At 23.7% G+C, this 14,200-nt stretch overlaps 1 protein-coding gene across 1 annotated transcript; it reads left to right on the top strand.

The window, feature by feature from the left end:
• Positions 1-3,859: 3,859 nt before the first annotated feature.
• Positions 3,860-8,633, top strand: LOC129613088 (protein Fer3). The gene is made up of 4 exons (XM_055527008.1): positions 3,860-3,959; positions 4,136-4,256; positions 7,994-8,184; positions 8,266-8,633. The coding sequence occupies exons 1-4, from the start codon at positions 3,909-3,911 to the stop codon at positions 8,512-8,514; spliced, it is 612 nt and encodes a 203-aa protein (XP_055382983.1). The 5' UTR covers positions 3,860-3,908; the 3' UTR covers positions 8,515-8,633.
• Positions 8,634-14,200: the final 5,567 nt, after the last annotated feature.

Below are 14,200 nucleotides of genomic sequence, written 5' to 3'. Positions count from 1 at the left end.
ATGATAAATGTTTGTTTTTTATTGCTAGACCCGAAATATAAATAGTGACCCTCGTATGTTATGTTTGCAATTACGTACGTAAATAAACAAGTAAAAACATTATACCCTACACCATGAATATTTGAATATAAAAACAAAACCTAAACTGAAATTTAGGTGTTTGTGAACTATGAATCAACTTTTTCTTACCAAATTTCTTCCAGTTACCCCAATTTTTTTTTAAAACATTTAAAATTGATATTTATAGAGTTATATTGCAACTAATGAAAACTGCCAAGCCATTCCAGTTTTGTTTTTGAGCAGTCGTGCGACTTAACATGTTTAAATTAACGCATAACTTTATACGCAAACAAGAACATCTATATACAAGATCATAATGCAGACGATTCGTTCATGTGATTACAAATTCAATATTGCAAATGCTATAATAAACCTTTCAATGTCAGGTGTAGGGTATGAAAAATTTTTAATATCATAATAACGTTAATCATAAATAGTTAATATGTGTATTTGTTCATAGTTAATAATTATTTCGAATAGTGGAAACGTAAGTGCTTATGAACTTTGTTATTTACGGAATTTTATGAATACATAAATGATGCACACAAACATACATAGATATGTATTTGTATACTTACAGTTAGACATAATCTATTATTATTTAATCTATCATATAATTTTTAATTTCAGATTTTAATCAACGTTACTCAAATTATAATTAACCAACATACGTAGGTCTTTTCTAAATTTTATATAATATTTTAAAATTTTTGTTTTCAACTTTAATTTCATGAAAAATTTCCGAATTGTATAGTTTTATTGCTTTCTTGTATATCTTATCACTTTCTCAGCCATAATAGCTGAATTTTATTAGTAATTTATATTTTTTTCGCTTAATATTGTCGGCTTTGAAGCAGTGCCGATTCTATTATATATGCAAAGTAAACATTGTCAAAACAGGGCCACCTTCGAAAATTTTCCAATATTTTCCAGTATAAGTATACAGAGTTTAAAGTAGAGCCATAGATTATTATAAAAGCTGGATGGCAAATTGTTAATTAATTGTAGACTATATATGAGAAAATTTGAATTGCATGAACTTCTGATCTTTTATTTATTAATATTCACTCTTAACTGAATAATGAATAAGTTCTACTCAACTGAATAGAATTTTCTTGAAATATTTCTAATGTTTGTACAGAATTTTTGACGAGTTTACACCATTGATATTGAAAAATTAATTCCTTTGTACAAAATCCGATTTAAAAAATATGATTCTTTCAATCACTGTTATTTCTACCGTAAAATTATTATACAATTGTTTCCAATATTAGCCTTCTTTTTTCTATTGTTCAAAATATGTCATATTTGAAAACTTAATATCTCGTACATCAATTGCAAAAAAAAAATAACAAAATTATAGGAAACAAATTTGACTTTAATAATTTTTTATTAAATTTTACTCTTACTTTAACCCATACTATTTTATACTTTACCTTACAACATTTTTTGGAAAAACAAAAATTACAAATTGCCTTATTATAACTTTTATATATCACTTTAATATTCTTATTAATAAAATTTATTTTATTAAAAATTGAGGGGAGAGGGATGAAAATGTGACGAGAAATAAGGGTGTTTAAACACCCTTAAAAATTTCATTTTTAAGATTATTTTAAGTACACACTACACAGTTGCTGTTATTTATGAAACTGTTCAATTATAAACATAATGTTTGTTGTCATTGTGTTGTTATTTTTATTGGTCTCCTTTTGTATAATTGTTTTGAAAAAGGATAATCATGATAACAAGTTTAAACTTTGCATTTAAATAAGTCAGTGTTTGTTGTAGTTGTTTTAATATTCGATCACCTATACACACATTTAACCTGTGTTTAATACTTTTGTATTATTTTTTTTTAATCATAAATTTTAAATGATTTTAAAGATTTTCAATAATTTTGTGGGTAAATTTCAATTATCCTTTAATTATATATAAAAATTTTTAAAGTGGTTTATTTTGATTTTTAATTCCAGATCAATTAAAGTTTTATGATACCCTACTGTGGCAGTTCAATCATGCGTGATTTAAAACAAGGAAATTAAAAATATTTGTAATTTTAAAATTTTAAAATTTTATTTTATGGGGTGAGTATTGCATGTATGCATACTTATGTGTGTATACAGATTTTTAAAATATTTAAAATTTTTAAAATTTGAAGTGTAATAAGGAGTTGATTTTCAATATTTTAGATCTATGTAAATGAAATTTGATAATTGAGTGTTAATGGGAAGTAAGATTAAATGAAGTAAGTTTATCAAATCGCCGATAAAAGGCAATCACACAAAGTATGAGAAATAATATAGACAAAAATCAATTGATAATAAACACAATTGCAATTGTTACCGACTGAATTATACTCTGCCACCTTGACAATATGAGTTGGTTGTTAACTTGTTTTTGAAATACTTAGAATTATCATTCAAAATATTCCATAAAAATTTCACGGATATATCTGAGCTATAATTGGACACACGACTGAAAATTTTATATAGCTAGTTTTATTATTTTTTTAAATATTTTGATATTAACTTTTAAGGTTATAGGAACCTACCCGAAATAATGCAATCATTCCATTAAAATATTCAAAATACACGTAAAATTTATTGCAGATACGTTTTAGAAAATTTCATATTAATATATTTTTAATAATTTTTTAAATATTTAAAATAATATTTTTGATTTGTATGACAGATATCCGAATCTGTTGTCCGAATTGGTCCAATTACAATATTGGCCGTATATGGAATAAAAGAAACGATTTGTGAAAGCTTGGTGGCGTTGTTTTATTCGTTTTTGAATTATCGTATGACTGGATAGAGCGACGAACGGTTGGATAACGCTTCACGGGTCTAATAATTTTACATGGGATTTGACACAATATATATATTTTTTTGTGTCGCATTTGATTTCAATATTGAATATTTTTAGTTTTTCAAAAAAAAAACAATTAATTAATAAGACAGTATAGTATTCAAACATAATTAAATAATAATTTTAATTATCCTGCAGCATTTTTTTGTTATACATAATATCCTTTTTAAATATAATACATAAATAACATAAAACATATTGTGTCTGTATGTATGTACATATGTATATTATAATATAACATAAATTTATCTATGAAAAAACAATAGCTGCCATATTGTTTAAATGTTTTTTCCAGTTTTCCATTTATTTTCCAAAAGAAAAAATACCTTTTGAACACATACTACTTGAATATATACATAAATATAAATGTATATATTGCACTTGTATGTATACTTTTATAATATGAGTAAAAACCACACGCAAGGCAGGCAAAAATAGAACAGATTGAACCAATCAGAAACAAAGAATATGGTATAATAGGGAAAAATATTTAAAGAAAAAATTTCACCCCCTTTTTAATAATATCCTTTTTATTTCAGTATATACGTTCAACCATACATACATATATAGTGTATGTACAAATGTATATAAGCATCTTTGATATTCAATTTTCATATATATTATGTTTATCCTTAAATTATGAGATATTCAATGGTAGATAACAAGTGCAGAGAATCCTTTTTTTTCATTTTTTTTTATATTTTATTGTAACAAATAAATAAAACAGGAAGCTCCATATAGCTATATTAAGAGAAAATAATGGTAAAGAAAATCTAGAAATATTTAGTAATCATTTGTCTTCCAAATTGGAAAGTCTTCCTTTTAAATTCAAAATTTTTAAAATATTGCATAATTAAGTGAAAATTAAATCACAGTCCAATTCTTTAATAGTGAATTGCAATAATTTCTATATTAAATTGAAATAAAAAAAAAGAAAAACAAAATTAAATTATAAATTGGTTTGAAAGAATATAATGTCAATGTTTCCTCCACCAGTAGAAAATTGGGAAAACGGTAACACTGGTGTACGTAAATTAGTTATTTTTACGATATTTCTCAGATTGTGAATATGTTCAATCAAATAAGAGAAAAATAAATTTATTAAAACCAAATCGATTAGAATAAAAAAGTTTATGAATTAAAACAAAAACAAAAAAATAAAAACAAAAGTGTTCATAAATTTTCTTTTTTGAATTTTTAGCATTCTGAACAAGGATATTTACCAGAAGTTCCATCATTTGCACCAATATGGAGTCAAGATGCTCCACCTCCAATTGTTCCATATTCAGATTTAATATCTGGTTATGGTTGCCCAGATTTATGTAAGTAAAAAAAATTTTTCGTAATTAAGATGTTTAACAAATATACACAAAATATTGTTCAAGTCAATAGTGGTTTTAAAAACCTTTTGGTATTTAATAAGATTATACAAGTATAACTTTAAAAATAATTCAAATATTTAATTAAAATTATGAAAATCATGTGAACGTCAAAAATCGGCTGCAAATAATCAAAAAAGTGTTCTTGTGCAAATTTAATTTTTCATTCTTTTGTTAAATTAAACCATACTTAATTTATAAAATATTAATTGTATTAAAAAGTTGAAGTGTTCACATATCACTTAGCCGCACCACCCAAATTCTTTGATTATTGATTTTTTAAAATTTTAATTGAATAAAAGAAATTTTTCTTTTCCTATAAATAAACTTATGCTAAAATCAATATTGTAAATTTTAATTAATGAATAATAATTATAATTTCTGCCAATGAAATTTTATAATTTGTTTTCCCCATATTAGAGGTACATGTTACATATATAATTACCATAAATCGGAAAATCCATAAACAACTAAAAGAAATATCAAAAATTATTTCATACATATGCAAAGTATTTTAACTTTAATCAAGAAAACCATAGATTGGGTAAACTTCAAACATGATGTTATTAGAAATATACATAAATCTTAATGCTGAGCTGCAAACTATAGATCAACTATATTTCTGAAGTGAAGAGTTTGATTAAATTGAAAAAGAAAGCCGCCTGAAAAAATACAGGATATTCTGAATTCAAACCTGTAACAAGTAATTATTCTGAGGCAATGACTGATTTGATATAGTAAATTTGATTAACGATTCAGGACCTTATTTTACTTTGAATTAAAATTTTCCTTTTAAACTTAAGTGAATAGAAAGTAAAAGTCTTGATAGATTAAAAGGAAAGAAATTAATATTTGCGAAACAGATATTTAATTATTTTTTATCTCTAAATTAAGTATATTTTATCAAAGTATCAAAGTTAATCCAAAGTGTTGCTCTATAAGTTTGTACAATCAAATATTTGCAACGTAGAGTTGAACAATAAATCCTTTTAATATTTGAAAATATTTCTTTACCTTCATTCTTATGTCCTGATGGCTAATATTTCCAATATATGAAATATTGAATTTAATACAATAATTATATTTAAATACTTTTTGTAATCTTACTAATGAAAGTTGAAATTTTAATATTAATTCTGTGGAAATTATCCAAAACCCGATAAGTATTTTTTTGCAATTTTACAGTATCGCAATTTTAAAGTTTTAAGAAAAAACCCTTTTTCGTTAGTGTTTATTTTTCAAACAAAATAGTAAGCTAGTAAGCTGGGGTTTTTTATTTGAGTAATACAGTATTAGAGTAATATATTAAAATAGTGTTCAGGTTGCTTCAACCTTTTGGGAATATAAAATTGGGGGGGTGAAAAACTCAATCGGGTTTTGGCAAATTATAAGTAACGTGGGCCATTTTAATAGTATACTCTGCCAAAAAACGATTTTCAAAGAAATAATAGTCTTTATAACGTTATGTTTGTGTTTTTATACTTCATATTTTTAAAAATGACCACAAAAAGAAAAAAAAATTGTTTTTAAACAAGTTGTACAAATTCAGAACTATTTCTTTCTTGTATTTTTCGCCATTGTAAAAGATATTGTTCAAGAAAAATTTTTTATTAAAAAACATAAATTTATTCTTTCCATAATATTTGTTTTAAAACATAAAATAACAAACAAAAATTTATATGAAGTTCAAAAATTTTAATAAAATAAAATATTTGCATATCTTGATCAAATTGGGTAATAACCAGCTACCATATCAGTATCATAGGAAATGCGAAAATAATCTTTATAAAAGTTAATATGAAATTACTTAATTCTTTACCAAGAAAAGAAATTTCGTTTCCATAACTTTTTTTAAATATAAAAAAACAAACAAAAAAGGTATTTATGCATATTTCAAAAATAAAATAGTATTATTATTAATTAAAATAATAGTAAGCTATCAATTATTAGCCTTTTTTCTAATATATTTGTGTACTATGCATGCAAATCAACATCCTCTTAAGACAAGTAGTTGTAACTTACATCATTATTGGCTTTAAAATTTTTACAAAATTCGTGACAAGAAATTAAATGTCAATTAAATGTAAAATTAACAATAAATCTGCCTTTTTTTTGAATTTATGAGATTATTGTCCTTGAGAAATCTATTATTTTAAGGTTCGTTTCGTCTTTCAAGTGGTATTTAAAATGAACATTACCCAAGTTTTTGGTGATTCTTATCCACCTAATTTTAAGCCAATTCACAGGATTATCGTTTCCTTTTTTCTTTTTATAAGAATTGTTTTACAAAAATGTGAAAATATCTTGAAATCGTTTTGTGTCATTTGAGACAAATTCAATGGAATTTTACCTGTGACGGTACGTACAAAATTGCACCAATCATATAACATTATACAATAACATTATACTCACGTCACAGGTTTTTTGGTCCTTTCAATGCGAGCGAGATCTGAATCGCATTCTAAATGTGTATGGCCAGGTACAAGGAATTTTTGTTCGATGTATTCAACATTCGTTTTTTGTATTACCGTCATTAACATGGCCGTCATGTTTAAATTTCTATTCTGGCCACCACATGTATCAGAGTACATTATACTTGATTGTTTCGGGTAATGAGATAACTTTTTTTAGCTGTCCTGCCACAGTTGATGATAGGGTAATGAGATAACAGTCCAGCCACAGTTTCGTTCCACATATAACATTCTGTTTGCTGGTTAAAACAAAACGGTATGGGACATATCGGGTTTTGGCTACTTGTGTAAGACTGTTAAATGATTTTACGGTTTATTCGAAAGAACGATATGATAAATATCGGGTTTTGGCAACGGTATGATGTTGATAAATGGTTTTATTAAACTTTACCGGGTTATGGTTTTATGCACCAACGAACGCTTTACCTCTTGCATTGAATTATGAGACTTCGTCGCAGCAAAGATCTCATATTTACCATTCCATTTTCATTAATATCTCGATTTTGCCAAAAATCGACTTATCGGGTTTTGGAAAATTTCCACAGAATTGCAATTGTTAACAATGCAAAAAAGGTAAAACTTATAGTATAGTATTTATGCGTGTTTGGTGGTTATACGTGGAAGAAATATTATAAAATTTTAATATTATTTAAATTTTATTTAAATTTTTTATACATCATTAGATTTATTCATTAATTTTAAGCACTTTACTCAAATTGGTCTTATTGGTGTCTTATTAGTATCAATGTATATTTTTGTCAGAATAAAATGTCATACATTTTCAAATATTTTTGATTATTATTTTAAATATAATATTTTTATTCTAATATATGTAATTGGAATATTTAAAACTAATAAAATTCAAATAAATATGAAAATTCGAACAACAAATGTTATAAAACAGCTAAGCTACCATATTATTCAAATGTTTTTTATTATCTTGAAATATCCACCACCATATTCAAAAAATTTTGCATAAATTTAGGATAACTCAAACAATTTTTTAAAACTTTTCTAATTTATGTAAATTAAATATACGATATACGATATAGCATGATATGAAATAATTTAAGTAAACCAATTAATATTATTGAAATTTTCATTTTTATATTTAATTATTATTTTTCTGTTCAATTAACAATAATTAAACAATAAAATTTTGTTAATTTGAATTTTGAAATCAAATTTTAATTTAATTGTTTTATTAAGCTATGTGGCCACGAGCTCCAATGACTAATTTAGTTAATCAAAGAATACAAGGTAATGGTAAAAGTTCTTCAAATCCCCAAAAGAAAACAAGACGTCGTGTTGCATCATTAGCACAAAGAAGGGCAGCTAATATTCGTGAACGTCGTCGTATGTTTAATTTAAATGAAGCATTTGATAAATTAAGAAGAAAGGTAAATTAAAAATGTTCATATGCATTTCAATTTTCAATAAGTTTTGATTTCTAATTTAACACAAAAAAAAAAATAATATAGGTTCCAACATTTGCATATGAAAAACGATTATCTCGTATTGAAACATTACGTTTGGCTATCACTTACATTGGTTTTATGTCAGAACTTCTTACAGGAACACCATTGCAAACACATAAAACTAGATCACCTGATTTATATCCACCAATGATGAATGGACATCATCATCCGCCACCACCTCCACCACATCATTTGCATCCATCATTTCAAAGAGATTTTGTTCAACCGTACGGACCGACAATAACCGGTTGAAATTGTAAAAAAGTTTTTTATTTTCTTTTGCGCGTTGAAATTTTGTTATCCTTTTTTTTCCTGAATAGCTTTATATTTTTTTTTGTATAAAAAAAAAATTTGTATATTATGTAATATGTTTTGACATAATAGAAAATAGAGTTGTAATACTCACAACAAAAAAATGAGTTTAAAAGTTTACGAGTATCGAATTTATGTTACAAATTTGTCAGTAATTAGAAAATGTGCTTTCAATTAGGTTTTCATGATATAAAGTGAATTTATTACATAAGTCTAATTTGAAAATTAAAAAATTATAAAATTTAATTTTTTGCTTGTGAATATAGTTAAAAAAAATTGCAATGTGGTAGAAAAATATTCTATGTATACCGTTAAATTTGGCTAAGCAATTTAATTATAAAACAGTAGTAATTTCAATAAACCAATGAAGATTCAAATTGATTTTTTTAATTTTTTACACTTAGGTTAAATACCATAATAAACCAACTGGAATTCATCTTCAAAAATCCCATAGAAAATTGAATATTTTTCTATTGTTCTAAAACCCATACATAATATGCTGTCCAGAATCCAGATATTGCATAATATTACGTATACATATATACGGTAATAAGGTGTTAAAAAATTTTATGCCAATTAGACATCCCAATTAGATTAATATTAAAAATGCAGTATGTGAGTTTCAACAGCTGAATTTTTGTTAGATAAATATATAAATTTACTATTGTATATCATTGCACATCATCATCATCCTGTATAATGTAAGATCATAATTCAAATAAGAAATACTTTATTATTACATTTTGTTATTTAACCAAAATTATAAGGCGAAAAAAAATAATTCACCCTAATTGGATTTAATTAAAAATCAAAAGTCAAAAAACTCACCCCTTACTTATAATTCAATTTTCCAGAAAAAATTATTTAACAATATTGTTAGGAGATTTAATATATAAGAGATTTAACAATGATTAAATATGAAAACAAATGCTTAATATATTTTAAATCATAAACCTTTGTAAAATGATCGAATTTATTTTTACTCGTTACTGAAACATATTTCACGCTTTAATCTGGATGAAATTTTGAATTTGAAATATTGTTTATGAGAGAGCAATTCATTTTGGTTTTTATGGAAGAAAACTTTTTTGTCCTCCATAAAAAATATAGTAACTTTTAAAAATCATATAAGTTAAATAATCAGGTGCATTCTTGTACCCTTTATTCCTAAATTATAATAATAATTTCATACAAATATTTTGTACTTACATATATGAAAGAATAATCATAACCATATGCTATAGATGGATTTGATTGAAATGTTGAAATTTGTGGAATTAAAATATTAATAAATTCAATCGAAATGTTTAAGAGAATATGTCGAGAATACGTGCATATATATTGATATTTGATAACGAAATGTGATTATGGAATATTAGTGAAATTACAGAATGTCCAGCAAGATTTAAACAACATATTTGTATATGTAAGTACTCGTACATAGGAAAATCACAAAATAAAATATGCAGGAGTACCATATACACATTGAAAATTTTGTTATTCCGGGTTGTTTTTTTAGCATTACCACTGCTCAAACATCAATACGAGCATATTTGTCTGTTAACGTAACAAACAAATATATTGATGTTTGAATTGAGCAACAACTATTCAAAGAAATTTAAAATTTAATTTACAATTGAATTGCGATGAACATTTATAATACAGATATGATATGGTTGAGTTGAATGTAATTCTTTCGAGGCTTGAACTATCTTCTCTGAAATTAACATAAATTATTTATAAAGAGATCGAAGAAGAAATAAAATATAAGAGAGTTAAATGTTTAAAAGCAAGTATGATGAGGAAAAGAAGTAATTTTTAAAAGTTTAAATTATCAACGAGCTTTGCTATAAAATCACAATGTTGCTTACTGCAATTGCTATATTTTCTTATATGTATGAATGAATGAACATACACATGTATGTAAGTTAACCTAATTTTTAAATTAATATTAAAGACCGAAGTATACATACATACACATAAAATATTGCGATATTTATTCGCATGCCAGTATTTTTTTTAAGCCTGAGCTTAATATCTATTAAAGTTCAAGTTCATAATAAAAATTTTTCTAATTTACAGGCTTAAATTTAAAAGTTTCATATTTTCTTTAAATACATATCCATATAATATATGTGTGTATACAATATAATAATAATAATCAAAGAGCTTTTAAAACCAATTTTAGATTTAATTGAAAATTTCATTTTTTTATTTTTGTTTTAGTTTTCCTATTTATTAATTTGTGGTTTATAAAAAATGAAAAAATAAAAGAGATGCCAATGTATAATACAAAATGTATATTTAATGTATGTAAGTATATGCCCAAAAGAGATGAAGGTTATTTATTAAATTGATATAGGGTGAAAAAAAAATTGCTGTTACAATAATAAAAAAAATTCATAAATATTTTTAGTAAGTAGAAAACTGTATCAAGTTGCGTGAATTTTTTTTATGAACCAACACTGCATACCAATAATAGTTTTTACATAACGAGCTCATAACGGTCATAAAACTCTTTTGATATTTTTTATGATTGAATTTATTAATTCAGTTGTTTGAACTTGACTAAGTTTCTGTCTCCATCTTAAAAATTTAATAAAATTTTAAAACCTTTGCATGCTTTAATTTTTCAGGTGTTATATGAAATACCAAAATTTCAATATACATACATAGTATGATTTAAAATATTGGAAATTAGTGAATGCAAATTTCAAGAGATTATATATATGTATATATATGTATATAATGTATATACAAATATTCATATGTATATGAATATTTAAATAGGAATATTTTATGTAAATGTTTTTAAATTCATTCATATTTTAATAAATATAAACCCGTTCGATTTGTTAATGAATTCTAATTTTCTAATAATTTTTATGTGTATGAAAATATCTAGATATTGGTGTGTAGTTTTCATATCTACAGTAGATTTGTAGATTAGTATTTAGACTAATAATTTAGATATGAGCCATACTAATAATTCAATAAATTGAACTGTTCTTTAATGCTTTTTGTTTTAAGGAAGAAATATTATTATCTCAAATATAAATTTTCACCAACACCTTGTATATAAGTATTTTCATCAAAATTATTCTTATACTCTATATGCAACTATAATATTTTCGCCCGAAATTGACTATATTTACCTGTGAAAATATATGAAGTAATCAAATCAAATACACGAACGAGAGCTTGCATATGTATTTTTCGTATAGGTTTCAATACAAGATTTTTCACGAATTATAATTTTTGTATAATGAAATTATAAACTTTTGATAATTTAATTACAATTTTCTTATTTTATATAATTACAAGTATTAGTTATTATAAAGTAATCAAAGAAATAATCTTCTTGTTTACCTAATTGTAATTTTGTATGTGAATAATCGTATTTCATGATATTCTCAATTATTAATTCATTTAATATAAAATAGCTTTATAATAAAATTTATGTTATTATAATTTTTTTTTTGTTAATTCATCATGACAATTAAATATTTTATTCAAATATATTTAACTTTAACCACATTTTAAGAATATATTTGATTTTGATTAGCAAATTCAATTTCTTGTTCTTTAATATTTGGTGATTCTTATCAAAATTATGTTTATACCTATGCGAATAAAAAATATAAAATATTTTCGATAAAAGACAAAATGGACTTCGTTCTATTTGTACTTTATATTTACTTAATTAAATAAATAGATAATTATACAAAAATAATGATCGTGTCCCATTAAAAAATATGCAAAATTCTAAACTAAATGAAAGTACATTACGTAAATGTTCTATGGAAAAACACATTTGTATTGCTATTTTTTATGAAATTTATTCTTAGAGCAGTAACAAAAAATATAAGGCAATCTATCGTAATTAATTTTTATAACTATTTCTCAACAACTCTCCTATAGGTATATGAATGGCTGTATAGTTGAGTAACTGTTATGCGTAATGTTAGAGTTTCATACATTTAGAGCGTTATATACTCTTAAATCGAACGCAACCTACATATTTTATTTTTAATAAACGAGGATCGACGACAACTGTTTCATTTTTTAAATAATTTTTATTTCTTAAATTTCTTTGAACAAAACCGATTTCGCATGGAATCAATTAAATCGTAAATTAAATTATGATATTTTTAATAATAAATAATATTAATGATAATTTGATGAGATCTTTTTATACACATGCATGTATTCAGTAAGTCAGTGTTAGAACACATGTTTATGAAAGTACCATGGAATAATATTTTTTTAATAAACTAATGAATTAAGTCAACTATCAAATAAAAAAAAATTCTAATTGAAATATCTGTGCATATTTATTCTTCCTTTAAATTTTTATAAGAATCATATTCTATTTTATAATTAATATTTAATAAAATTAAAAAATATGACAATGCATGTTTTTATACTCAATATGTTTTTTTCTTAATCTACTATTAAAAATTTCATTTTTTTTATTAAATTTATAGTATAATTTAGACATTATTTTAAATTTAAATATGAATGGTACTAAATCTAAAGCTATAATTTATTAAAGCTGTTCAGCATCTTTATACATTGTTATATTGTATAACAAAAGTTTATAAAATTATTTTATAGTTTTCTTAACGATAAACTATGATTAACAATATACCATTCATACATGTGTACATAAATAAACCGGTTAGTACATTTGTCGCATACTATATAGGGCCCAATAGTGCAATGTGCGTTTATTTTCTTATTGTTAAAAGTATGAAATTATGACCTCAAAATATTTTTCTAACTTCCATTTAAATGAAATAAACGATAATTTTTCAGATTACTATTGCATATCTTTGTATAATGTAATATAATGTAATATGTAGTTCGCATACAAATTCTAGAAATATCATCAACAGATGTCATTACAAACACCTTACATTCTGTATAAAATCATTTATCATTTAATATTTACATATTAAAATGTAAATCTGAAAAAAATTTTTTTTTAATTCGCAGTACTTTTTATCGTTTATGTTAATTTTTGGCACATTTCCAAAAAAAAAAAAATTTAGAAAAGATACACGTACTATATTAGTATAACTCTGTCTGCCCATCCGAGTAGATAAATTTAATTTAGTATACACAAATTTGTTTGTATAAAATTATATTAAGTACAGAAAATTGAATTGGCTCTTTAAAGTAACCAACTCTTGAAATGACTCTTTAAGCAGTTTATAATATTATCGATACAAATATATTTCGATTCTTGATCACATAATGTACGTATTTCTTCAGCACTATCATTTCTATCAAACTACTGTAAAAATAAAAATATGTAAACAAAAATAATATTAGTGCAGTATTTTATATTTTATTAAATTAATTACAATCACAATGATTATAAATGATTATACTCTAAAAGTTCTTCAAATTCAAAATTTGATAACAAGATATTTATTTTAATAAAAAACAACATTTATAAGTACAGGATTTAAACCTAAATTCTCGTAAAGAAATACGCTGTTTTGAAAACCTGAAGTTTGACGCCGCCTTAATTTATATACTCTCAATATTTTTTCACTGTCACTTTTTATTTTTATTGTATTGTATGTAGCTGATATAATTATAGAGTAAAAAGTTAGAA

Source organism: Condylostylus longicornis, unplaced genomic scaffold (assembly GCF_029603195.1).
Source record: "Condylostylus longicornis isolate FDR11 unplaced genomic scaffold, ASM2960319v2 ptg000080l, whole genome shotgun sequence".
Taxonomy (NCBI): Eukaryota; Metazoa; Arthropoda; class Insecta; order Diptera; family Dolichopodidae; genus Condylostylus; species Condylostylus longicornis.
Note: the sequence above shows the minus strand (reverse complement) of the source record. Positions and strands in the feature narration are given on the sequence as shown.

Bases quoted from the DNA above. Each gene is read 5' to 3' on its own strand.
- LOC129613088 (XM_055527008.1), top strand. From the start codon at position 3,909: ATGTCAATGTTTCCTCCACCAGTAGAAAATTGGGAAAACGGTAACACT. The intron at 4,257-7,993 runs GTAAGTAAAAAA...TGTTTTATTAAG, and splicing joins TTATGGTTGCCCAGATTTAT to CTATGTGGCCACGAGCTCCA. The intron at 8,185-8,265 runs GTAAATTAAAAA...AAAATAATATAG, and splicing joins TTGATAAATTAAGAAGAAAG to GTTCCAACATTTGCATATGA.